The 27,714-nt window shown below is 37.1% G+C and overlaps 1 protein-coding gene across 6 annotated transcripts in view; it reads left to right on the forward strand.

Annotated features, from left to right (window-relative positions):
* FAM49B (family with sequence similarity 49 member B) overlaps window positions 1–27,482 on the forward strand; it is a 44,756-nt gene extending 17,274 nt beyond the window's left edge. For 2 of the 6 annotated variants that reach the window (XM_026077588.1, XM_026077607.1), the window contains 10 exons: window positions 10,654–10,736; window positions 16,662–16,783; window positions 18,573–18,678; window positions 19,734–19,870; window positions 20,527–20,604; window positions 20,705–20,821; window positions 21,602–21,681; window positions 22,799–22,925; window positions 23,776–23,846; window positions 26,683–27,481. In XM_026077588.1, the coding sequence (XP_025933373.1) occupies window positions 10,664–10,736; window positions 16,662–16,783; window positions 18,573–18,678; window positions 19,734–19,870; window positions 20,527–20,604; window positions 20,705–20,821; window positions 21,602–21,681; window positions 22,799–22,925; window positions 23,776–23,846; window positions 26,683–26,746 (975 nt within the window). In that variant the 5' untranslated portion in view covers window positions 10,654–10,663 and the 3' untranslated portion in view covers window positions 26,747–27,481. Of the gene's footprint in view, window positions 1–9,541; window positions 9,625–10,653; window positions 10,737–16,661; window positions 16,784–18,572; window positions 18,679–19,733; window positions 19,871–20,526; window positions 20,605–20,704; window positions 20,822–21,601; window positions 21,682–22,798; window positions 22,926–23,775; window positions 23,847–26,682 lie in introns of those variants that run through there. The other 4 variants (XM_026077597.1, XM_026077633.1, XM_026077623.1 and 1 more) reach the window with 4 other exon arrangements.
* Window positions 27,483–27,714: the final 232 nt, after the last annotated feature.

Below are 27,714 nucleotides of genomic sequence, written 5' to 3' on the forward strand. Positions count from 1 at the left end.
TTTTGCCTTCTCCAGCCATGCTGAGACAAAGCAGCTGCCAAATGCTTAACGGCATCTTAAACCAGCTGGGAATCACCAGTCTGAAGGGTTTGACAGGATTAGCTGAAGTCCTACCCAGGCAGCACTGTGAATGGGGAAGCACCAGTGAACATGACAGTGGTGAAGTTCTAAAGCCTGTTGAAAACTTTAATCAAAAAGCTTTGAAGAATGAGAAAATCTGAAGTAGATGTCACTTTCTGAATAAAGTTAAAACTTGAAAAAGCTTAAAAACTGACAAAACCCAGACCTTCAAACACTGACCTTAAGCACATGCCTAGGGAAGAACAGGAACAGGCAGAGCCTGTATTAGTGCTTCTAGTACGGAAATATTTTCAGCTCAAGTATTTTTCTGATCCAGATGAGATTATTATATGGATTCGGTATTCTTTAATAGCTTTCTCTTCCTCATACTTATGTCTTCTTCTCTAGAACTGCTGCAGACTTCTAGCATTCTTTTTCAGTGCGCTACACTGACCTGTTGCATAAAGAGCCATCTCCTCTTTGTTATTCTTCAGCCTTCTAGTTTTGTTCAGTGACGGTAGTTCTTGTTAGGAGTCTACTTTTTGTTGTTTATGCATGCTCTGTGTCACTTATGATTTTATAGCTCTTTGTCATATTCTCCCCACCTCGGAAATCTTTCAGATGAGGAATCCAAGACAACTAAGTTGTTCCACGTATGGAAGTTGTTCCAGACCTTTGATCATTTATGTAGTGCTTCTCTGAACTTTTTCCAGTTCTTCTATATCCTTTTTGAGGTGAAAGGACCACAATTTCCTTGTATAAATCAGTGGTTCAAAACTGAATCACTGAATTAACTGTTAATGAGCATAATTACATGCAAACCTGAGCTAAAACTAACATGAGTCAAAGATCTTTTTCCAGAATTGTAATGGCTAGCTTGGAACCTATAATCTTCAGTGTGAAGTTAGGATTGTTTTTCCCTGATTCATCACCTTACAGTTCCCTACATTAAATTTTATTGTCAAGCCGTGTTAGTCTTCCAAGATTCTTCCATAGTTCTCCTGCCTCCCTTTATCCTCACTATCCTGAATCACAGCATCACAGCAGACTTTCTCATCGCACTGCTCTGCGCCTTCCTAGGTCATCTATCAATCTGTTGAACAGCATCCCTGTGAAACTCCACCAGTGACTTCCCTCCATTGTGAGAACTGATCATTTATTCCTTTCCTCTGTTTCTGTCCTTTTAACTGTTTATTCAGGAATCTTCCTTCTCGTCCTATGGTTGCCCTTAGTTTCCTTTAAAAGGCTCCTTGAGTAACTTTGACAAAAGGCCTTTGACAATCCACCTAGATAATCAGCTAGATCAATATTACCTAATAATTTACTTAGCTAAATGCACTTCAGTAGCTGTGTTTTTTAGTAATAACATCGGAACTTTTTTTTTTATATATGGTCTCCTGCTAAAAAGTTAGTTCTATCAGCGTTCTCATAGCTAAACCTGTTGGAGTCTCCTATAAAATACCTAGCAGTTTAGAGACTTTAGGCCCCCTCCAGTCAGACCTGCAAATTGGAGCTCAGTTCTTGGTCCCTGAGGCTATATGGGCTTTCAGAGTTCCAAGAGGGAATGGTGCACAAAATTATAGTTCTGCATAAAATTGTCCATACTTGCATCTTATGATCTCATAGGATCAGTAGCATAATATGCCTGGAAAACAGCAAACATTCCTCTGTGTCTTTGATAGGTGGATGAAAATAAATTATCTTATGTCTCATATTTATGGGACAACCTTAGTTTCATCTTAAGATTAAAGGAAAATTTGGAATGGGAGGGGGGTAGAAAATAAGACAAAAGATACTAAGATTTAGCTAGAGAATGCTAGACCAGTGTCTCTTTTTATGCTTGCTTTCTAACAAGAAAAACTGTCTGGACTCAGAAGTAGTTGATACTGTGCCTCATGAGGGTGTTTGAAGAACTAACTGGAAACATCAGACTGCTGCAGATTCTTGATCTTGCAAGAAATCTTCTTGAGAAATTTTGAAGAACAAACAACCATGTAGAAACAGTTTTGTTTTATTTTTCTTCCCCTAGCCTAATGCCTATCCAGTTTTGTTACCGCTTTTGAAAACAGATGGAATGGAAAGGAATATCATCCTGCTAGTTGTCATCTATTGTACCATCAGTAACTTGATGTGTTTCATTAGCTTTCTCCGTTCTGCAAACATACTTCATCCAACTGGTGTACTGGAAAGAGAAAACTGCAGGATATTCAGCAAGCTTTCCTGAAGTGCAGAAGTCATTTGTGTCATCTGGAAGGCCGTAGGACTTCCTCTCCCCCTTGGGGATTCAGAGCTGGTGCGTCACTGAAGCGAATTCTCAAATGTGGTAGCATCAAGGTAAATACGCACAAACAAGGTCTGCATTTCAGTACTGACATGCTGAAAAAATCCTTTGAGATAGAAAATGTAAATGCAATCTTTACATCCATCAACTTGATGACTAGATAATGTGTCATAACATCATTAGTGTAGGAGTGTGGAGGAGCCAAGGCGGTAAAGGGGTGCAACAGTTAGGAGCCAAACCAAAACAAAAGGTTTCCGCTGACATTATTTAAGAGCAATGCAGATAATTGTAGTCCTTGTATTAGTGCATTAGATGGCAGTGTTGCCAGGCAGTTTGTCAGAGCCTCAGTGGAACCTTGTCCAGCTTAGTGACTGAAGCATATAGGAGTCTGATTCATACAGATGAGAATTTAGCTATTTTGAAGGAGGAAAGAAAAAAAAAAAAAAACCTTTTCTAAATAAAACTAGGCTTGCAGAGGAAAGAGCTTTTTTCCATAGTGAAGTTAGGGATTGAAAATATTTTTTTTTCTAGACAGCATTTAGATGAGACTTGCGCTTTTTACATTGAGTTGGAAGAGCTGGCAGGAGGAGAACTTATCACAAGGGTGTTTTTTTTGTTTTTTCTGAGAGGGAAACTTGACAGCTGTTAAATTGGACTGACATCCTTGAAATATGAAACTTTAGGAATGTGGTGGTATGCCACAGTTTTAATGGGCATATCATCCTTTTGTAGCTAAAAATTTTTTGTAAAGTAACAAAAAAGCGATCTGTAAACCTACCTTTTTTTTTTCCCCTCAAAATTTAGCTCCAACAATTCTAAAACAGGGACATTTTGCTGCAAAAGTGCGCTTTAAACACTCAGGCATAGTGTGCCATACTGAACTCTTAACATTAAGTTGAGGAATGACCAGTGTCAAACCAGATCAGGCTGAAATCATACCTCTGTCATATAAAGTACTAAACAGCCATGGGAATGTGCAATTTTATTCTCAGTGACTCTGACTTGTGTTTTTTCCATGTTAAATGTTGTATTTTTTTGGAACTTTATGTTCCCTTCCTGGTTTTTTTTGCAATGCTGATGGAAATGGAACAGTCTCAGCTTACTTTAAAGAGAAGACAGCTCTGCCAGTCTGTTTCCACGATACTGTCACAGTTGGTTAAATGCAGTGTTTGGGCTGGAAGGAAATTGCCTGCTGTCAGACTTGCAAGGCGGTAAGATAGTCTGAAGGGGCTTGTTAGGAGCTTGGTGTTATCTGGAAGATCAAGTTGTAAGGTGGTGACCTCTGTTGGAGGAGCCACAGCATTGCAAAGGCTTCAAACTTTCAAAGAGAAGGCAAAGTATAAATTGCGTTAGAATATAAATATCCCTGAGCTGAACGAAGTATTTTTCTGACAGTTGCAATACAATTGAATTAAATACAAAGTGTTATTCAGAATTCGGATAGATAGCACGTTGAGCTTGCCTCCTGTTAAAAGAGACTTACCTAATGCTTAGGTATGCCCAGTGATTTTGAGCCCCAAACTCCCTCTTGGAAGAGCTGTGCACAGTTACTTGTTGAAGAGCAAATCAGAGCAGATTTCCAGAGCCCAATCCTTTCCCTTTTCAGTTTCAGTCCTGTTTTTAAAAACAGACTAATCCTTCCATACCAAAAATAAATTTTATTCCAGGCTTGTGTAGGCATACTTGGCTATTTTATTGTAACTCATATCAAGCAAGTTATCCAGTGTTAGCTATGCCGCTAAAGTGATCTCAGATCAACAAGGCTTTAAGACTGCTTCTTCAAGAAGAACGGGGGATTCTTTGATGTCTTTTCTTTCATTTCCTTAAAGTGGAAAAATGGAATGGATGAACACCGACCAAGCTTCACAGGAACTTCAAACTTCAAGGAGTGTGAGCCCTTTCTTCACTAGACCATGTGCCTGGCAGAGCTTTCTTTTCCTGATATGACAGGTTTTGAACTCATAGTTTTCTCCAGAAATGAGACTTTGGGTGATCACACACACAAAAAAAGTAACTTCAGTTTCAACTGAAACAGTCTATTGTGTCTAAGTCAGTTTAGCCAAAACACTGACATCAATAGAGGTGGCCTTCCATAGGTTTTCAGGTTACTCAGTAAAAGTATTCCTTAATACTTACCTTTATATACAAAAATATTTTCTGTGTGGCAGTATAAACTTTTTCCACTATTGAGGTAAGATATTGCTGATTTAAACCCCTGGAATGCAGTGGTATATTTTTGCTTGCATATTTTTTATTCTTCAGGGAAAGAAATTATGGTGAATTATTTGTAATTAGTGGCATGTAGAAGAGTAACCACTAGATGTCAGTAGTGGAAAACTTTATGCAGCTAGATCTTTGCACAGGTTTAGATGGTGAAGTGTGCTGTAAAAGTGGATACACAAACTGATGAAGTCTTGAATTTGCTAGAATTGTCTAGTAATGAATGAAAATGTGTGTGTTATGTAAAAGTGACAACTGTGGCACTTCCTATATTCATTTAATTCAGGATATGAGTTACATTTGAGTGTTAGTATCCAAGCTGATATCTTTTATTTTAAAAACATTACTGTCACTAATGTCGCTCCTGAAAATGAGACCAACATATCCAGATGTTAACTTGTTTTAAGCTGATAGCACCAGGCTTCTCCTTCCTTAATCTAAAACTTAGAATTTTCACTTGTTGGTCTCTTTTCCAAACTGAGTGATAGCTACTTTTTTTTTTTTTAACTATTATTTCAATAATTATTTCTCATCTAATCAATGTGTTTTATTACTTTTTTGACTTGGTTTAACTTCATATCTTTAATTACTTTCAACCCTGTTAATAATATCAATAGTGCGGATTAGAGTGTTTCAGAGGGTATCTTCACTTCTTGGACACTGGTCAGAAGAGAGACAGACCGTAGGAAAAAAGTGTTTTGATCCAAGGAAAATATTAAGACTTTTTGAAAGGAGTAATTCCTACAGTGTCGTTCACAAGCCTATTTCTGTCTCTGCAGCTTTTAGCTTTTAAGGCTGAGCGCAGAAATACTGTCATTGGCTGTGAAGCTTAACTGTGTCTTCAGGAAGGAAAACAGCTCTGAGTCCAATAGGCGACCTGCTTTGCGATAGCAGGCGTTGCTAAGGGCTTCCTTTGATTCAGCTGAGGTGGGCAGCCACTTCTTCACTGCCTTTTTTTCTGTTCCCTGCAAGATACTGTCGGCAGAAAATGTTCAGTAAGCCTTGAAACAGTTGCCAGGCTGATAAGACTATCGTGTTAGAAAAACATTATAGAGAGACATTGAGCTAGATTTTTGTTTATATAGGGGTTTATGTTCTCTTTCACTTACAAAATATTATTGTACCAGAATCTGTCTGGATGCGAGGTTTGGGCCACACATACCTGACCAATTGAAAACTGAAAACGCAATTCACACCCCCAAAGGAAATGTTTGCTCTTTAATTGTGTGTGTTTTGCTTGTAGTATCATGCTGAATTTCCTCCAAAGCTTAGATGAGAGGTTTTAATAGAGCACAGTCTTCACACTCTGGCTGTTCCTGTTCAGCTGTCTTGAGCTTCATTAAAAGTAGTTATGGGAATGTTGTACACCCTTCTAAAAGGTGAACTGATACTTTCTTTAAGCAGGCATTTTTTAAAGATCGCAATAACTGTTTTTCATAGTTGGAAAGCATGCTATTCTTCCAATAGAATGAAGCAAAATTCAAAATGTGTCACTTTCAAATGTGTCACTAGTATTTCATCTTTCACCGAGAGTAATTTTTCCAGCTGTTTACTAGCTGCAACACAAAATCAGTTCCTCTTTTCAGGCGAGAGAGGGGGAAATGTCTTTGGTGCTTGGTTGAATTTAGTTGCATCATGTATTTCTATTAAATTTCCTCTGGGCTTAGTTTAGAAAAAAAAAAAAAAAGGAAGTGTGTCAGGGATGTTTCCAGCATGAAAGGCATGCGTGCAAGATTTGTTTTGAAAATATGCCTTTGCTTTCCGCTTGTCTGATCATGACACTGCATGCAACATCATACAACCCCATAAGGCTGTAATGGGCCAAATCATTGTAATCAAATGTGGCATTCCGTATGTCTTGCTCTGCGCAAGTAGGTCAAGTCTGAAACCCTGTTCTTGGCTAGCCCTTCTGTTTCCCACAACTTGCTCCATGTGACCTGAGTATTGGGCTAGAATGCAGAGTATGTCAGGAGGGATTCTGGGCAGCTTCACAGGAACAGTCAGGTTTTGGACAGAGGCTAGTTATATATATATACACACACATATATATTTTTTTCGCCTGCTCTGACTTTATGATGGTGGATTCATGGCAACAAAAACTTCCATGTTCAAAAGTGTGCGTTTACTAAATCTCTTGCACTGTCACTTTACCTTTGGAAACTGTACTACAAAAATCTTGAAATCAATGAAACCTCCCTGGGGGGGAAATATTTGCCAGTTTTAAAGTGTTGCGAGTACAATACTCTCTGAATGAGAATACCAAACAACACTGGACAGAGATGGAGGCTCTGAAATTATGGGAGATCAAGTAGATAGCAGCCTAAACTGTACTTATGACCAAGCATGTGAATAGTTTTGATTTTGTGATTGCAATATGCAAAATTCTTCTTGATAAGGATTGTAATTTTGGTGTTGATTTTGTTCCAGTTTCACTTGAACGATTGTGGATCAAAAGGTCCTACCACTCAAAAGAGTCATCTTCAGTGAATGCTCTGAGCCAGCAAGTGATGATTCAGCTCTGGGACAAAGTCAGACTGCATGGTAGAAAATGCAGTCAGTAGTAGTAGCTTTGTATTGTCTTTGGCCTTTACACTGGCAATTAAATCTTTCTTGAATTGGAGCTGACTGATGTGGCACTATGCTCAAGGAGGACACTTACCTCTGGAAGGTGTCCTTAAGTAAACACTGACAGTTTGACATCAGAGCTAATTGAGTGGAACCATATCTGGCTTTCTAAAAAAGTAATTCTGCTTGTTTCAGCTGAATATGTGGACCTTCAGGGAAGTCAGAAGAGTGCTTGGTAGACCAGTACTAAGTGGGCATGCAACCATGGTGATTAATTACCAAGATACATCTTTATACAACTACCCAAATCTTCTATGCTGATGATATATTTACAGAGCATCAGGTAGCAGAAGAGGGCCCCCCAAAATGGCTGAGACTAGTCCGCTTGTAGACAACTACTTTTTGCTACATGCAGATTGTCATCGTCTTGGCATGAAGAAGATGCCTTTCCTCTCTTCCTCTAGTCTTAAAGCCAGTAGTGATCATCCCTTTCATGTATTTTGGGCCCAGCAGAACAAGAATCCATGGTAACCCTGGATCTATTGGGAGCCTGGATTGGAGCCCATCAGGAGCTGGAGACTCTCTCTAAGCTGGCTCGCTTTGTACAGGGGTTCATCCAGTTACTGTGCTGCCGTAGCAGCCTCTCTTCCAACTTACTTTCTCTACTCTGTCTCTAGCAGCTTTCCTTGTGTGAAGTTAACAGAAATTATTCTGTGGAGTGAGAGATTTCTTAGGAATAAAGGGTAAGGAAATGCTGACAGCAGAAACTTCATGTGATAATAGTCCCCATGGAATCTTAAAGGTGAGGATTAACAAATATATAGCTCTACCTAGGATACAGAATAGTAATGATAATGGTGAAATAGCACATGGGCATGTCTGCATAGCCATCTACTCAATCCACAGGAGATTACTGACAAGATAAAATGCTTAGGAAGCAAGACTTACGTTTTCTGGAGTTTAAAGGAGAAAGTTCAATGCCCAAATAAGCAAGCGTACACATAGTGATGAGTTATTTGCAGAATCCATTGTGGTCAGTTGGATTACACTCAGAATTGCTTCTGTAAAAATCTAAATTTTTATGTTATTCAGTTATTCTTTAACTGTTGGTGGAGCTAAGACTAATGTTCCTCATTTGGTGCTGAGTAATCTTCAAAAATCTGGGATTAATTCCCCATTCCTTCTCTAGTTTTTGTTGATTGTGTGTGTTTTGGGTAAATCTTGTGCATCCCGAGAAGCAAATCACTTGCTGTTCTTAGTTTACTACTCCCAGAAACACTAGTTGCATATTTTAAGGAATTCAAAAATCCAGCAGCACAGGATCTGAAAACTTGTTTTGCCAGAATGATTTCTGACTTCACATTGCTTCAGTTTTCTTGATTCAGAATAAATTAGTCGTGATTCTTAGCATCACACTACCTCCCTCCAATAAACATCGCTTCTAAGTTAAATCAGAAAACAGAAGAACAGACCCTGATAGGCTGGTAGAGTTGCACTAATTTGAAACGCGAAAACTGATTTTTAGGAAAGACATTGAAATGGGATAATTCTGCAGGTTAGTGTCTTGAGTTTGTCTTGCAGCAGCACCCGCTGACCTACTGATACTTCAGGGTGATAGTTGTTAAAGTATGTTTTCAGCATCTTGAAGTCTCTGAAAGGGTCTCTGGAGGGTTGTTGGAAAAGTCTGGCTTTTCATGAAATGCTTTTTTCTTAGTCCTACTGAAGATACTGATTTCTGAACCTTGGGTAATGTTTGAAACTGTTTTGTGAATTTATCTGAACTAGATTAATCACTATTTAATTTTTCTTCCGCTTTTCTTTTAGCTAGGATGTGACAGCAAACTTAAGAAGAACTGTTGAAACTTGATTATCTCCTGTTTTTGGAAAAGTCTAACTTGCATTTGTCTTGTCATTTTACCTGATTTGATGGAAAAACTGTTCATTGGCCACAGATGACTACTACTAAGAGGCTTTCTGAAATTACATTTGTTTTGGATTATGGAGAGATGTTCAAAATCAGGTTTATAATAAAACCAGCCTCATTTGAGGTGGTTCTAGTCCCAAGCAGTAATGTTTTTATTGGCTGCAGGTTGCTGCAGTTACACAAAACAATTAGTCATCATAAATAACCATAATTCTTTAATTGTATTAAACTGCAGATGAAAAGGAAACAGTAATCCAGAAGTTTATTTTTGTGAAAGTTATTACTCTTCATTTTTCAATAATTGCTGCTCCCACAGAGGAAGGGGAGAGGAAGTGTTCTGTAAAGTGCACATTTACTACTTCCCACCACAAGGTGATGGATCTGCCACATGCAAAACTGGATGGGAGCCCTGCTCCAGCTGAGCCCCAGGCGTCTACTTAAAATAGGAAATGATTATTGGAACTAAATTATTTTGCCATTTTTATTTTTAGGTTTGCTGGCATGGGTAATCTCATTAAGGTGCTAACCAGGGACATAGACCACAATGCAGCACATTTTTTCTTGGATTTTGAAAGTAAGTCTTTTAGCCCTTCACAGCTGGTGCTTTTAAAATGGTAACAATAGGTTTGCTTATACCTGCTGCAGTGAAGGCTAGGGGGACTCAGTTGCAAATCTGCAATTTGAAAAAGGGTTGCATGTGTTTTTTTTTGATTTTTTTTTTTTATTATTTTTTTTTCCTCCAGTAGTAGCCAAGCCACCATCATGCTACTGTGTAAATTTTATTTTCTTGTGCTTAGTCATTTTGGGTCTCTGTGGTCAGTGATGTCTGTTCATCTGCCTGCAAACCAAGTAATCATAAAATGAAAAATTCTGTCAGTATGCCATAGTAATCTGTGCTGAGCAGTTGTTCACTGTCTTACATGAGAGTGAGTACTAAATCCTGCCTGATCCTGGTTTGTTCATTCATGGTGCACTTAATGTGTATTTTCACATCCAAAAGTCCAAAAAGGAATTGTGACTGAGCTTCACAAATGTTTTGGGCATCTTGTGTAAAAGATCCTTGGCGTACCTACATTAGCATTTTCTGCGCATTGAAATGCTGCATCCTGATGCAGCTGTCTATAATGGCTTTCTGACAAAATTATCAGGGTTGAAAAAATTAAAGCTCTTTACCTCTGTTGTCCCATCAGGTAAAAATCTGTAGCATGGCTACCATGTCAGTGCTTGCAAATAGGGTGCTTAGCCCTYGGTGTGCTACTTCTGCTCAGGACACCGGTGCTAGCGGTGTACCAGGACAGGCTTGGTCACCTCCAAGGCCTGCAGCTGGAGTTCTGCCCCTCGCTCAGAGGGGAGGCTCTGAAGACGGTGGTGACGTAGGTCACTTCTTACAGGAGAGCTGCATTGCATCTCTAGGATCGCCAGCTGTCCGTCCTCGAGGTGGGGGTGACCCTCCGCCGGCGCGCATCGTAGCAGGAGCCTGAAGGACGGGTTCAGGCCTGATGGAACGCTTTGGTTTCCCCCCGCCACCACTTCGTTCAACTAGATTTGGGCTGTTCCTTCTTATAAAGGGATATTTTCTTTTCTCTCATTCTTGTCTTGGCAGGTACCTTAACATGGGGAACCTTCTTAAAGTTTTGACATGCACAGACCTTGAGCAGGGGCCAAATTTTTTCCTTGATTTTGAAAGTGAGAAGATGATTTTATATATCTTTTACTCTTTGCCTGCAGTAGACTGCATTTGTCATGTACTAAATGTATGTTTTCACTTTGCCATCCTTCTAACAGCTTTGCATGCCTGAGCTATGAATAGTTCAGTGAACACTTGTAGAAAATAATCTGTTTTAAAACAATTGCAGTTTCTAAAAATGTAAAATCTTTGTTTCAGGCAGGGCTTTCAGATTACATTTAATTTATGGAGTCTGATAGAGTTCTTCTTTTTGAAGTTTTTTGGCTTAAAATAATTTGAATTACTGAAGACCTACTAACATTACAAGGAGATACGCATCTTTAAGGACTGAACATGAAACCTAATTCTATTTTGTGCACTTCTAGTGTACCACTGTGTGCTGAATAATGCTGAAAATACCGACTGGCTCACAAAAGCTATTCATAGCTCTCTAACATCGTTGTGTTAAAGGTATATATGTGAACCTTATTTGATTTGGCATTGAAATTTGGCAGTTAACTTCATACCTCCTTAAAGGGGGGGCTCAGAGGGTGAGTGTATAGCCCAAATTGCTTTTGAAAAGAAGAGAAGCTTGTCTGATCAATGCCAAGGGTTCTGGAAGGTTCACATATCAGTATTTCCGCTTTTGTTTTTGTTGCATGATATAGTTGAGTCTAAGAATGGCAGGTAAGTGTTGTTGGTTGTTGCTATGCATGTTTAAATACTTTGTTTTGGGATATGCTATTGCTTTACCCAGCTGCACACCAGCAAGCATAAAATAAGAAAACTAATGTTCAAGTGCTTTTTTGCCCAGGAAATAAAATGCAGTGGAATAGTATAATAAAAAAGATGAATTATTTTGATATGGGTAATTTGAGATGCATTGTATCTTTTTTTTAATTCCAAATTCTTTTTTCAGTTGTGTTTGGTGAAACAGTGACAATTGGTTATATTAGTTCTAATGTGAAGGAGAATGCTTAGAGAATTAGACTTATGTTTTAATGACATTTAAAGTTATAAAATTTCCAAACCCTTGTCCTGTACTGTTGATTGTGTCAATTGTCTTTTTTGAATATATTGTTTCTGCAAGACAGTGGCATGGTATACTATACAAATTATTTGTAAAAGGAAGATGATCAAGTTCCTTGTTCAAAAATCAGAAAGCAAAACTGTTGTTTAAAAACTATTCACATCTTGCATATTATATTGTCAGAACAGATATAACTTAGTGAAATAGGGAGAACTGGTATGGGAGAATATTGGAGCCGTAGAGCTCCAGCTTAAATTGGTCTGCAAATACTAGACCATTTACTAGGACTAAATTAAATTGAAGTTAGCTGGATGCAAGAGGCATACTTCTAAAATCAATTGCAATGGTAATTGTTGCTAATTTTTTAAAAAATATTGATTCTTTAGCTGTCAATTTTGTTTTAAAGTGCATGCTTGAGCATGAACAAGATTTGGCATGAGAGTAAGCAGGTTGCTGACATGAAATGTTTATATATGCGGTCAAATGAAGTGACTTATATTATGGCTGAATTGTTAAGACTGTTCTTTATTCATTTTGAACTCTGTCCTGCATTTGTTTCTGCTGCTCTACTGTGTATCCCTGCTTCTCTCTCCTCTGTTTCAGAGAGCTTGCCTTGACAGAATCTTGGCTTTGACACAGTCAAGATCTTTCTTCAAGACTTGGCACTTAATCTTGTGATTCTCAATGTTATGTTTTTATGTGGATGAGCAAATAAGCTCTATATTAAAAACAAATTTGCCAATGCTGTGTTACGCTTGGCCCAGTAATATACAATTTTAAGTCTTCTCTTCTGTAAATCCGTATAGATCTTTGGTGTGAGCAGGCTAATTAAAAGTTTCTCACACAATACCTTACACAGCCAAAACCTAATCTCTGTAAAGCTTTGTAGGGATACAGACACTGAATTTAGAAAATGTTTTAAATGGATTTCTAAGATTTTCGGTTATTTTTTTTGGTGTTAGATTCCAGTGTTTTTGTGTGACTGACTGTCAGAATACTTCCAAAAAATGTTTTGATAAATGCTATAATGGGCTGTTGGCTTTTCGTTGCCTTAATGCTGGTTAAGCTTATGTTTTTCTCGGTCAATCACCTTAGCTAGTTGAAACCAATAGTTGGCTTAAATTTTCTACTAATGTCTGTGCAGTACCACTTTAACATGACCAGAAGAAAGTGCACAGCTTTATAAGGACCTTATTGTTAAATTAAAAATGGGCACATACAACATGAGAAACTTGCAACTCTACATTAACATTGGTGTCATTACTGTCACAGTGCAAATCCTTTTCAAATTTACTGATATGAATAGTAGCTAAAATGCAGAGTACTTTTGGTCGCAAGGGGCAATCTCAAGCTAGCAGTGTTCTGCATTACCTCCAAAAAACACGACTAGATTTCAGAACAGCCACAAAGATAGTGTTCTCTGTAGTAATGAAGCTAAAGATATTTAAATTGTTTAATCTGCAGCAGTCTGGAATTTTTCTGTCCCAGCCAGTTTTAGATGACTTGATGTGTTCTTCCCTGGGAAAAATATCAATTTAAATAGTGTTTGCTGTGCAGTATAAATTTTTAACCCCAAATTTCTGTCCCTACTAGTTCTATAGGATATCTAAATTTTTTTTAAATAGTCACTAACTGTATGTGTTCCTAGCATGCAATATGTCGTCATACTTTCATAGCATTTAGTTCACGTAACAGCATTTGTATATTGTTTCAAGCCTACTATTTTGTCTTTAATACATTATCGTGTGAGCTTTCTGAACTCTATATTGCATCTAGTGCAGTCACATTCCCATTCAATATAAAATTCTTTGAAAGACTGAAGAGATACAGTGAAAACTCCGCACTTCCTTGAAGGAACCTCAGCCTTCGCCTTCTCTTATTATTGGATTGAATATGGGAAAGTTGCCTTAAATAGCTGGAGGTCGGCCCCTTGGCAACAGTATCAAACCTCTGAACATGTCAGTGAGCTGTGCTGTGCTTGCTGTTTGGGTTTTTTTTGTGTTTTGTTTTATTTTTTTTTAATGGGAAATGTTGCCAGGTAAATGCAAAACCTTATCATAAAGCTGTAACAAGAACTTGCCTTCGTGTAAGGGGAAGGGGGGCATCCCTGAAATCACATGCATTCTCCATCCTGCCATTCGGATGCCTGGCATTGCTAGTTGCTTTTCCTCAGATGTCAAAATGAATTCCATAAGTATAACTTGCTTCCTTGTGCTGTGCCCTACACTTGGAGGGAAACGAGTTCCACAATTAGCGATTCTTAAGGGAAAGCCCCATAGCCTGAATCCACAGATAAATACTGATACGGAACGTACCTGCATCTATTCAAGCTTCCACCACAGCTTGGAAAGAGGAGCCATTCCCTTTTTGTCCTCCTTTGGTGGGCTTCAAGAACACTGTGCCCTAACCAGTACAGAGAAGCAAATAAGCTACAATGAGGCTTGAACATTTTCTACATTGTGTGTCTTATAAATCCATCCTAACCCATCCTGGATGGATTGCGAAGTGAACGTAAAAAGAATGTGTAAAAAAAACCCCCAAAACTATGTAGGTTTACTTTCTTAATGTGAGTTCTCTGCTGAATAAAAATGTAACCGTTATTGCATTTCTAGGCATAGAAGAATTACAAATAGGAGTGGAACTTGTTGGGGCAAATCAGGTTTACAGCTTTCTTCAGTTAAAGAGGATTAGGTGCACCAAAATGAAATTCATACAAAAAGAAATAATTTGAATGCGCACTGAATTTTAAAACAGACATATTTAGAATTTTTTTATAATAATAATTAAAAAAAAGTGTAAACCATTTTTTTTAAGATTTCCTGAAACACTTTAGGGAAGTGAGATAAAGTATTTGGCAGACTACATCCTAAGTGAAACAGGCCCTCGGAGGTGGAGGGGTTGACTTGCATAGACAGCCATTCACGCCTGGAAGATGATTTTCATTTCTAAACTCAGAAGATCGTAGTAATATATCTGTTTTGCTTGCTTGTGGGTTTTGAAATCAAGACTACTAGGAGGAATTTTCATGGACCCTTCTGCTGTCCCCTCAGTGTTTGAGAAATGAACTCCCCTTACTAGAGAGGGTGAAGGAGAAAGGTCTTGAAAAATTAAATAGGCAAGAGATGTGCTCAGCATGAGACAATCCAAGTGGCAAGTCTTGACTGCATTATTTAACAGCACAATCTGGAATGCTACAGAGCTTCACATTTTAGTCTGTATTCCACTATAGCATTTCACGTTTGTGCATGAACTGCTGCCAGTCAACTGGTGCTTACCTGTCTGCTATTTTCCCTCATTTTTTTGTCTTCATTTCTTACAGCAGTCTTCAGCAGCTTTCAAAATTTTATAAATGTGACTCTTGTGATGATCTAAAAAGCATTGGCCACTTTTACTCGATGCCTAATCAATGTGGTGCTCTTATCCTTTTTTTTTTTTTTTTTAAAGGAATGACAACATTTCATACCCAAAGATAATCCTTGATGGTTCTCAAAATGTCTCAGTTAAACTGTTACAAGGTCTCTATAGGCATATTTGCGAATAATGACCAGTCTTTATGCATTAAATCAGAAAAATAGTGTTATGCAAAACAAATTACTGCAAAATCGAGACAAGCAATGCATGTGAAACTTCTGTTTTCTCCTAATGCAGGCTTTGTTTCATAATGTTTTTCTAGTGTCTAACACTAGGATATTGTGATTTTCTTTTCTTTTTTTCTTAAATATGTGTCTAACTTTCATCACCCTTAGTGGGAGTTGCACATATGGATCATGAAAAAAAGTGCTTCTATTAAAAAGACATTTTCCAGACTCTTTAAACTGCACAAAATCATGAGGATAAATTGTCCACAAATAACTTTGTCCCTGTTTAAAAAAAAAAAAAAAAAAAAGTCTTTTTGTTAATACTCTGACTTTTGGCGTGGAAAATCACCGATATGTTTTTCATAACTTATTTTGTCCATGTAAACAGAGAAGAATATTTTTTGTAAGCATTTCAATAATGGCCATTATCCTAACTAAATTCCTTTTATCTCAACCTAAAAGGAACTAACTTTATATCTTCCATCAAGGTTTTAAAAGAAAAATTGATCTCCTATTTACCTATCAGGTAAATCTGGTCCGAGATAATTTGTATAAGTGATTATTTTTAAATGTTAAAGTCTTTTCTTGGATCAAAATTTTTTTTTTCTCAAAACATACTTTTTTTTGTGAACAACAGTTCTTTAAACAGGTATGTGTAACTTTCTGAAATGATGTTCAAATATCCTTCTGGGAAGTCTTTAGCAAATTACAGAAAAACTGGGAGACAGCTTTTTTTTATATATATATATATATATATACACTAGATCTTTCTGTTCTCAGCGCTGGTTTTTCAATTAGTACAATAAAGAACATGTTTTGAGAAGTAAATATATTCAAAAGTAGAGAGATATAGCTCCATTCCCAACTTTTAAATTGGGAGGCAAGGGAGAAGGAAAATAATTTAATGCAGTGCTTTTAGGATAAAAGTATAAATGAATGTCTTGTGTAAAGGTTAGCATATCTGTAGTGAGTGTGCTTTTTCAAGTACTCACCTAAGTCTCTTCCAGTGAGTTGTTATTGCATGCTAAAGATGAGGATTGGTTATCATGATATGATAGAATTATAAAAGAAAATTTGTTAGGATTTCCTTTCCTAACCTAATTTTAAATAAGTCAGGAAGGATAGATTCCAGATTGATATTTGGAGTGGTAGATTAAGCTAAAAGACTACTAAAATGCAATTACTTTCCTGGAGTTCCTCATATATTGTAGTAGCACTTCAGAGAATGAAAATTCTTAATGGGTTGTATGAAGGATTTATCCTGTAGGTGATGGCGTGCCTATTGAACTCCATATTTTTGTTAAAAATATATATATTTAATATGTTCTACTGTTTAGATGCCCAACCTACAGAATCTGAAAAGGAAATTTATAATCAGGTGAATGTAGTATTAAAGGATGCAGAAGGAATACTGGAAGATTTGCAGTCATATAGAGGAGCTGGCCATGAAATCCGAGAGGTGAGCTAGAACGTTACGATTGTACCTAACCTGTAACTGTTCGTTGTGTGATCCCTACCCAGCACCACGGGGCTGTAACTTCTCTTGCAGGAGCTGTCGTGGCAGAGCGTTTTGTCTATTCAAATTGCCGTCTTAAAGGACGCTCTACTCTGGAATGTGCCCTTTTAATAAAGAAACAGATGTCACTTGCTTGAGTAATAGTAATACACATATGTAATAGCAAAAGATGTTCCTCAAACTTTTTATAGAGTTGTTACCCTTGGGGCTTTCCTTATATTTCTGTCTAAACTGAAGAACCTCTTTTTGAGTTAGTGGCTGATTTGGAAGGAACCTGATGTGACTACAGTCTTGATATCAAGTAGTCTGGCCATCGTTTTGCATGATGACTGGGGAAGTCCAATGTGTGAGTCCTAAGACAAAAGGCATTTTATTTTCATACCCCTTTAAATGGCTTTATTTCATATGTGCTTAAAAGTAAGCGTTTGAAACGGAAGCAAGGCTTCCATATAGCACCTCACTCCACTTGTCCTTCACCTTCAGGTAAGGGTGGAACAAATCCTCTCATAAGCCCCTTCCCTTCTGCCTCAGATGCAGCATCAGGGACTCCTAAAGTGATGAGGTTACACTTAACTCTAATAAATCCTACTGGATGAGCCTCTGCTCACTGTGGATGAGTTCTAGATACTCATAGTCATTCAGCTTTAATAAGTATTGTGAGTTTTTCTTCAGTCTGTCTCTGAATTCATATGCGAAGTTTAAGAAGCATAACTGAGCCACACAAGACTCTCAGGAGGGAAGATAGCTCATTTGTCCTTCAAGGAAGGAGCATGTTCAGGGAGAGGAGGATTCAGAGTCCGTAGGGTCTGGCAGGAGCGTGTGTCACAGCAACGGTCTGCAGCTCCCATGGAGAAAGAAAAGAGAGACACTCCTGGGAGGAGGCAGACATGTAGACATGGCAGTGAGGAAGGAGTGTGCTGCAACTCACAGCCCAGAGTTGACTGAAACAGATTCTGAAAGCAAGGACATGGCTGTGAAGATGCAGCAGGAGAGTCGTCATGAGCATTTTTATTTCTGTTTTCTTAGTAAATTGAATTGTTGAGTCTTTAGTCTGTTCAGTGTAGTTTCTATCTTAAAAACCTGGGGAGTTTGAATTTAAGGCTTCATTTTTCTGGGAAGCTCACTGTAAAGGTCTAGGCACTTAAAAGATTTAGACATTTGTACCTCAAAGCTCTGGAATACACCAAGTCTTGATGGTGCTAGATGTTGTTGTGCCTAAATGTTCTTACCTTAATATTCAGCCCGAATTTCACAGCTGAATGTGTTTGATCTTTCTTTCCAACTTCAGAAATTGGTGGTAGATACTAACATTAGAACTAGCCTTTTTTGATCACTAAGCAGTTTTGCTCGGAGATGCCCCAATGAAGTCATTGGTTTAAATTAATTAGATGTGGTTATGTAAATTTTGTTATTTTGAATAGCTTTATTTTTAACAACTTCTTTTTTTCTCTGTCAAAGGTGTTTGTCTATTCAAGATACTTATGTTCAACACAAGTGTTTAGAGCTTTTGGAACAGGCCTGGATTAGTGCAGGCTTTGTCTCTTAACTGGAAACATCTCAGTAGGTAGAATTACAATTACTGGTGAACCTTTTCTCCCTCAGTAGAGGGAATGTACACTTTTGTTTCTTTCTAGTTCTTCAAATAATTGCTTCAGGTAGATTTTCAATAAAGTCCCAGTTATTAATCTAAGCATACCTTTAAACCCCCCTCTTTTTTTTTTTTTAATTTAAGGCAATACAGCATCCCAATGATGAGAAGCTGCAAGAGAAGGCGTGGGGTGCAGTTGTTCCACTAGTAGGCAAACTAAAGAAATTCTATGAATTTTCTCAAAGGCTAGGTAAGTCGAGTGCTATTACTTTCTCTCTTCCCTCCCCACCCTCCTTTAGGTAGCACAGTAGGCATATTCAGACATGGATCGCATCTAGGTCTACCACTTGTTAGTAGTTAAAACCTCTTATTTTATAGATTCCTTTCAGACCCTGGACTTGAGATCTTATATCTACAAACCTTCTTGCTTGTGAAAGCAATTTACTTCAGTAGAAACCTGAGAGATGAGAGAGAGTGGGAGTAGACTTGTGGTCGTCTTTCCCTATCCCTCTAGTAACTGTGGAGAGTACTAACCAGCTGATTGTTTTGAAAGCTGGTAAGCTAAGTCATTGAGTATGAATTTTTTTTTAATGTTAAGAAACTTTTCTGATACCAAGAGTATTTAAAAATGACTGGCTTATTCTTTGTGAACTCTGGAAATTATCTGCTCTGTGGAAATGCCTGAGCTTGCTTCACACAGGTGCAATACTGTTTGAAGAGAGCACTTCACACCTTTTACAAAAGCAGCTTGACTGATGTGTCCAAGCTGATAAAACCTATTAGACTTCATTTGGTTCTTCACAAATGGTCTGTTGTAATGTCACCTTTAGGTAGCGTTACTAGCTTAGCTCATGAAGAAAATGTATTTGCTGTTCAAAAAGTAGCTTTTTCAGGAGTTTTCCTTCCCTAGATGAAGAAGTAAGGTACTTTTCTCAAGGATAAGAAGCTGGATTTTATTTTAATTTTATCTTAAATAAAGTGCTACTTTGCTTCTGCTGGTAGGTATGTGTCTCTTAAATTTGGCGCTGTCCTCTTGAAGAGTCTGCAGTCCTTTAACACAGGTTACTGAAATATATTTTAAACAAACATTGCAGGCAAAGATTTGAATAAAGCTTTACATTATAGCAGTTTGTAAGTAAATGTAATAACAGTGGGACACAGAAGCAATTTATCAAGCCCCTTGTGCATTATTAATTACCATGTATTTTGGCAGATATTTTAAATCTAGCATGCAGAGTATCAGTGAATACAAATAGGAGAAGCAGGTGCAATTGTATATTGAAAAACAGTCTCCTCTCATTTAAGAGGCGGGATTGCGAGGTCTTCTGGGAGCCCTGACAAGCACTCCGTATTCACCAACGCAACACCTGGAGCGAGAGCAGGCTCTTGCTAAGCAATTTGCAGAAATTCTTCACTTTACACTCAGATTTGATGAGCTTAAGGTAAGAACTCAATGCAATTTGTAAGCACAAAGACGAGGAAAAAGAAAACAAGACAGTTTACTGAAGCAGTCTGGGTTCTGTCCTGTTCTAGAGTAGGACATGCAGTAGATACACAAGTCTCTACTGGGCTAGGCTGATTCACCTGACCTAGAGCTAGATTAAATTGGAATGCAGAAGAAATATCCTATTAGCTTTATGCACTTGATACGTTTCAGTTCATACTAATCACACTTCTTCAGTTGAATTTGGCATATCTCTTGCGATAAAGTTGCTGCTGCTTTTAGTATGTTACATCCATAGTCCAGCTGATCTTCTTGCTAATGTACAAAGAACCAAGTTGAAATGATACTGATGTGCTGGTCTAATTCGTGGAGTCAAACTGGCAAAACTTTTTTTTTTTTTTTTTTTTTAAACCTACTAATCTCAAACTCAATTAGAAGACCTGCTCCATTTTTTGTTCTTGTTAGATCTTGTTCTGAAAATCTGAAAATTTAAACAGAAAGCCTTATGTTTCAGGTATCTCACTTCCCATTATCTCACAGGCCTTTTTATTTCAGAAGGCTGAATATATTCTTGTTCTCATCATTGAATTTTATGAAAACTTGTCTTTAGATCTTTTTCTTTGTCACAACTCTTTTGCTTCCATGTCTATATAGATGACAAATCCTGCTATACAGAATGACTTCAGCTACTATAGAAGAACTTTGAGCCGTATGAGGATTAACAATGTCCCAGTAGGTAACCTTTAGATGAGATAAAATGTAATCTTACACTACTGCATATCTTTTTTCATGTACAGAACTACTCTTTTTTGTTTTTATTTCTGTTTAATAGGCAGAGGGAGAAAATGAAGTAAATAATGAGTTGGCAAACAGAATGTCTTTATTTTACGCTGAAGCAACGCCGATGTTGAAAACCTTAAGTGATGCTACAACAAAATTTGTGTCAGAGGTAAGAATATAAATGCAGGGGTCCTGCCCTGCAGGACATCATTTTAGAAAAATGGAAGTCTTCTGGCCTAATGTCATCCAGAAATTGAACTTGTTTTGGAGTTGTAAGAAACATGAAATGTCTTTCTCAAATGCTATAGAAGTTAGAATAACTTCAGCTAGCCACCTTGTGGATGAATTGCATAAATAATATTACAACACTGGAACTGAAAACTTCCCTCGAGGAGGGAATGTGGGGAAGCTAAGTACCTGTTGCCTGTGTTTTGGTGGTAGTTTGGATGATATCCGTGATTCAGATAGCTGAAAGGGAAACAACTTGATTTTCTGTGCTTGAAATAAGGAAGGAAGTTGAAATACAGCTTCCTTCTCTCCTTTTCAAGAGGCTTTCAAGATGTTCATTTGAAACAATTGTAAGTCATAATATTGCAGTAGGTGCACATATTTGGCTATAGAAATTGTTGTCTTTAAAGACCAGTTTAGATTTCCCTTTAAAAATTTTCCAAAAGTCAATAGTATCGATAGTGTGTTTCTTTAATTAAAAACAAATAAACAAAAAAAAAACCCCTACAGTAGACTTCAGTAGTGTGGACATTGCTCTTAAGCCACTACTTCTTAATGTAACGTTTTTAAAACTAGTGCCACATTAACTAACTTACCATAGGTGTACTGATATTTTTAATTCCTCCCCATTGACATGCCATCAGATCACTGATTTGATTTAGATTTTGTAATATAATCTTACACCATAACTGACTTGGAAACTGCTTATCTTCTTCTGCAGAATAAAAATTTACCAATAGAGAATACTACAGATTGTTTAAGCACCATGGCTAGTGTGTGCAGGGTCATGCTGGAAACCCCGTGAGTATGAACAGTGTGTGTCTTGTGTATGAACCATCTCTGATATATTTAAGACAGAACTTGTGATGCATAAGGTGAAAGAAACATACACTGGGAAACCAGGAATAGTGATGTTTTCTTTTTACCAACTTAGTTGTTAACCTTGACATGAGACTAACTGGTCCCTTTTTGCTAGCCATGCGGATCATGCAGTCTACTTTTCTGAGCAAATTAATATTTAAAAGTAAGATGGCTATGAAAGCTAGACAGCCTCTTGGCACTTTTTATAAATGGCTTTCTCATATATAATTCAGGAAAATATACTCTTTGAGCGTGATTGCCTAGAGCCTCCTGAAGGAAGGGTTCTGGGCAATGCATTGAATGGTACCTCCTTGTGAGTTTGGCTGCCACCAAATTATAGCGCCCCTGTTTGGGGAATTATGAGATGATTTTAGACAAGAAGACAGTGTATTGACCGCTGTAAATTTGTGCAGCTCTGGGAGTATGAACAAAAAGTCAAACTAAGTGTTGTGTTTTTATCTGTTTCTTCTGGTATCTAAATAGTTTTCCATTAATAAAACTATTTAAGCATGAGGTATGATGTCTAATTTAAATACGTTTCAGACTGAATGCCACAGTGCATTTGTTTTGGAGCCTCTCTATGTTTATACTCTTACTGTGCTTAGGAATGGTCTATCCCACTTAAGAAAGCAGCTAAGCGTTGTTCATTAAGCTTCCCCCCCCCCCCCCCCYYCCTGAATTGGACGTTTGTGTTGCTTATATATTAGCAGTCGGAAGGGAAAGGACAGGAAGCATTGAAAGCAAAATTAGTATGTCTTGTCTTAATTTTTTTCCCCTTATGAGAAGCCAAAGTTAAGAATAAAATCTGAAATCATGTAACAATAAGATGGTATTTTAGATTTGAGAATTTTTCTTTGTTAACCTCCAGCTAATTCTTTCAAAGGAGTTGTCCGACTGTTGTAGTCAGATTACTGAAAGGGAAAAGAAAAACCTCAAAACCTTTTCTTTCCTCTGAGGATTTACGGCAAAATTTATCTCTTTAATCTTCTTTTGTCTTTTTGAGTGGACGCCCTGATCTTGTGTTTGGTAGATGATACTCTGTGTTTTTAAATTCCAGTGAATATAGAAGCAGGTTTACAAACGAGGACACAGTATCATTCTGTCTGAGGGTAATGGTGGGTGTCATCATACTCTATGACCACGTGCATCCAGTGGGTGCTTTTGCCAAAACTTCAAAAATTGATGTAAGTTTACTGTTACTAAATAATCTTTTGAGTATTTAAATTGCATATAGACTGTTTTTCTTTCCTCCAGGTGCTAATAACAGATGTACACATTGGATTGATACTAAATGGATGGTATTTATGGTCAGCATACCATATACATAAGTAGTGAGAAATACAGAGTAGACCTTCCAATGCATAAATGATTGTTAGGACATGGAAAGTCTGTTTTAATGGAATTCAGCTAGTGTCTTGAAATGCTTGTAAATGTATATAATAATAATAGTTTGTGTTGAAAGGTCAAAAATAGAACAACTGGGAATAGCAGTGAAATCCAGCTTATTCCTCACTGTCTCGTAATACTAGCTTCATTGTCCTCCAAACAGTCTTCAAGTCTTTAAGTTTCTGCTTTTGTTCAGTGGTAATAATCTATGGAATACGTGCTGTTAATAATTGCTGTTTAGTGCTTGTTTCAAACAAACGGTTATCCCATTTTGTTAGTTATGGTTTGTCATTATTTCCCTGGCTGAATGTAATAGTTCCTAACGGATTTATAATAAACAAAGATTTTGTTTACAGCGCCTTTTTTAAGATCGATACAGCAGTTTGACATCAAAGTTGCATTGCCTGTAGATGCACAGAATTCTAAGTAGCTAAGCCATCCTGTTGTAGGAAGATGTGAGAACATAGAAAGCTCACTTCCTTTCCGGTATCAAGAAGGTGTTTTTACACTGCTGCAGTTTTTAAAGCGCTTTTTTTTTTTTTTTTTTTTTTTTTTTTTTAGTCTGAGAAGCTGAGTAGAAAACACTTCTGTAAGCTTGTGTGGTGTTTGCATGGAAAAAAAAAATGTTTAATGTTTTTTAACTCCTAGATGAAAGGATGCATCAAAGTTCTTAAAGACCAGCCTCCTAACAGTGTAGAAGGCCTTCTAAATGCTCTCAGGTATTCTTTTTTCTTTTACTTGAAATAATCTAATTGAATTTTCAGAAATTGTCCAGGGCCTTTGCTTCTCAGCAGTAAGGTGTTCAGTTAGTGTAATGGGTAAAAGGTCTATGGGTTTTTTTTGTAAGCTTCTCTTCCAGTGTGTCTTGAGATGTGGACACGTGAAGAAGCTACTGAGCTTTAAAAGCAAGTTTACAAACTTTGAGTAGTTATCCTAAGATAACTTCTAATACATATTATACTTCGGCATCAGTTCTAACTTCAGGTACAACGGCTATTCTGTCACAATTACCTCTACAGACTCAGTCTTATCCTACAGGCAGTTAAAGTATACAAAAGGTTAACTAGGGTGCAGGCTTCTGTAGTCTTGTGATCACATCTACTGACTGCACTACTAAACAAGCAAATGACCAGCTGCAGTGTGCACATTGTGACTTCTGTTGGCTTACCGTGGGAATGGCGGGGTTAGTTTCCATTGGCCATATCCTCGGCTAGCTGAGGTAGTGCTCTAGTTTGGGCCTGAATTACTGATTTGATTGTTTATTAGTAGAATATAAGAGTAATGTAATGTGACTTTATGTTTCACAGATAGCTTCAGGCATGTAAGGCAAATTGGTTTTGGAGTGTAACTGAAAACTGATCCTCATTTTCAAAGTGTTTGAGAGGTACATGAAGCAACAGAGTCTCAATGTATTTGCTAAACAATATACAAGACAAGATGACAAATTAATTGGTCATAATAAAAATGAATAATTTTCTTACAGAAACCTAAAACTCACTAATTGGATCATAAAGCTCTATCTAGTCAGTAACTTGTTCTTTACATTGGTATCCAGTGTCAGAGAAGTGGCAAAAAGTGCTGTGGCAGGCAGATGAAGGCTTCATTCTCATCCTTACTTGAAAAAATGTCATACCACTTTGGTAACATTTAATTATAACTGGGTATTATTCATGTGTCATTTGCTTTGAAGCACGGAAACTTTGGTTCGTCTTGCCTGAAAGTGTGCAGTTATGCTTTGTTTTTCTTACCAGTAGTGAAACTGCTTTGATTTCATTTTCCCCCTTTTATGTGTTAAGATGTGGTAAGTGAAATAATATGCTATCTTATACCAGGTTTCACTTGGAAACTTTTTTCAGGTTGTTAGCTAAAGCAAAAAACAAAACAAAACAAAAACTTTTAGGCTTGATATGATGATCTGAAACTTTCTATGGGTGTTTCCATGGCTGAATCATTTTGTTGCTCATCTCTGAACCTTCTGCAAGTCAACAAAGTCTTTGAGATGGTGATCAGTGAAAATCCAAGCTTACAGAGGAACAACACTGTATTAACATTTATTTTCTGACTAACCTATTCTGATTGCAGTTGGATAGATCTTCATTCTTTCCCCTCATAGTTGACACTGTTCATAAAGAATGCAGAAAAGTGTAGTTCAGGTTCTCCCTCTATTGTTCATTATTTTGTAGTTTGTAGTGTGAATTTAGTCTGTGCTCTCATGCTGATCCTTCACTTCACTAACCCATTTCATACATATATATTTTAGCAATCCTGGTATTTCATATACTTGATTACTCATTTGGACATGATACTTAAAACTGCTCAAAATCAAATTTGGAATTACTAGCAAGAGATGCAGAAGTGGGGCAACTTGATGAGCTGTTTTCTGCTTGGATGGCAGAAAGAAGTTCAAGATGAGGTAGTGAGAAATTAAGTTCAAATCTGAGTCTCTGGTTATGGAGGAGTGTTGGAAGTTCTCATGTTCTCATGTTCTTTCAAGAGATACATAATCTGTCTTAAAAGCCAGTGGAAGATGGTATAGATTTGGAGGAAAATCAGCTGTTAATAGTTTGGAATTCATATTATTTTAATATTTTATATTAAATATTAATATTTAATATTTTAATCACATTCAGCTTTTTCACATGGGCAAAGTACCAAATGCAATAACTTTTCTAGGTTTTAGAGAACTTTCGGCCTTTTGTTTGTGGAAAGTATAAATAACCAAAAAAGATCTATATTGATATTTAATTTWAAAAAAAATCCATTGAATATTTTTGTAGTGAACAAACAATAAAATATCACTGCAGTTGCAAATCACAAAGTGCTAAATTGACATGATAAATTTGAATTACAGGAATAAGCTTTTTACTTGCACTTAGATTACAGTCTAAAGAGAAAGATCAGTGAAGAAATCATGAAGTTGAGGATATACAGTACTATCTATTTAAAAATGAGTTGACTAAGTGTTTTGTAGTGATGAAAAATATCTAATACCCCTGAGAATTTTGAAGGGGGCGGGAGTGCAAAAATAAATGCATGCATCTACTCTTTAGGAGTGTTGTTACTTGAAGTAAACAGGAAATTAGGCTGAAAAAGCTATTGACTTCATTCTCATTAAGCGATCTTGAAAGGTTGGTCACTGAAAGTTTTGAAAAAAAGTCTCTGAAACAATATTCCACTTGAAGATGTTGCCTGTGGTCGGAGATCTGACAGTCAGTGTTAGTATTCATAACTGGCTGTCACAGTGGGTAACGAGTTCACTGTGAAGTGGACTATGAGCGTGAGAGCCAAGGACCAGGTGAGGTGCACTTTTTAACTCATCTTTGATATACAACACTGTTGGATTACCGTTCTGATTAATAAAGGAATTTGCTGAACAGAATATCTGTCTTGTGAACTTGGTAACAATTGAGGGGGTGATGATCACTGGCTGAGGGTCTTATTCCGACTTAAAAAAAGTGCAACTTCCTCATTTACTGGGTCAGCCTATCTGTGCCAAAGTAAAACTGTCATTATGCTACTGTAAACTTGATTTTTGTTTTTTGTTTTTTTGTTTAGGTACACAACAAAGCATTTGAATGATGAGACTACCTCCAAGCAAATTAAATCCATGTTGCAATAACAATTACCTGGAATTAGCACCTGCTGTAGACAGACAGTATTCTGCAATGACTGAGATGCACAAACTTTTTTTTTTTTAGTGATTGCAACTACTATCTCGTTCATTCTTGCTTTTTATTTTCTCTTCTCTCTTCCTGTTTACCCTTTTTTTAATCACTTTCTTGTTCTTAAGTAAGCTCAGACTTCTTTTCTGTGCCAAATCAATGAAAATTATCAATTCTGGATAGTATTATACTTTCCAGAATAGCCATCCTGAGTGGCAGCTAATTATACGTTGCATTTGGATTTCTCTGTACTGGGGAAAGATTTGTGACTTGAACTAAATATTTTTAAACTTGTGGTTTTTTCTTTTTTTGAAAAACTAATATTTAATATTGCTTCTTCTGCATGGCAAGACTGCCTACTTCTGCTATTTAAAAATACCTTGATGACTTCATTTTCTATTGCAGCTTATTTTCATGTGCAACCATGAGGAAACTAAAAGCAGATTTGTTTAAATTAACTGTGTTTGTACAAAATGGTACCCAACGCAAAGGTTTTTTTAAATGAGTAAAAACTGTTTTGTTTAAACGTTACGTTTGCATTTTGACTCATTTTTGTAAGGATGTATGTTGTATGTTTAACCTTTAATAACTAACGTTAAACTGTGGTGTGTGCGTAGCAAAATTACGTATGCATGTTCATGTCAAATGATTGGCTGTGGATAAGATAATAAAATCAGCTTTCATTTTTCTAAGTGTGGTTTGATTTACCAGTATTTTGAGTGAGATGTCTTCGTGCTTTTTGGATTTTTACAAAAAATAAATTTATAAATTTTATATAGTGAAAACTCTGCTGTTTCATTACCAGTAACCACTAGACTCTAATCCACTGAATTTACGCCTAGCATGTTTCAGGGTTCTTGCTCTCCACTCTGCGCTTGCTTCCCTGTCCCCACGAGTATTGCTCATACAGGGTCTGGGAGGCAGA

This window comes from Apteryx rowi, unplaced genomic scaffold (genome assembly GCF_003343035.1).
Source record: "Apteryx rowi isolate R43461 unplaced genomic scaffold, aptRow1 scaffold_112, whole genome shotgun sequence".
NCBI classification, from domain to species: Eukaryota; Metazoa; Chordata; class Aves; order Apterygiformes; family Apterygidae; genus Apteryx; species Apteryx rowi.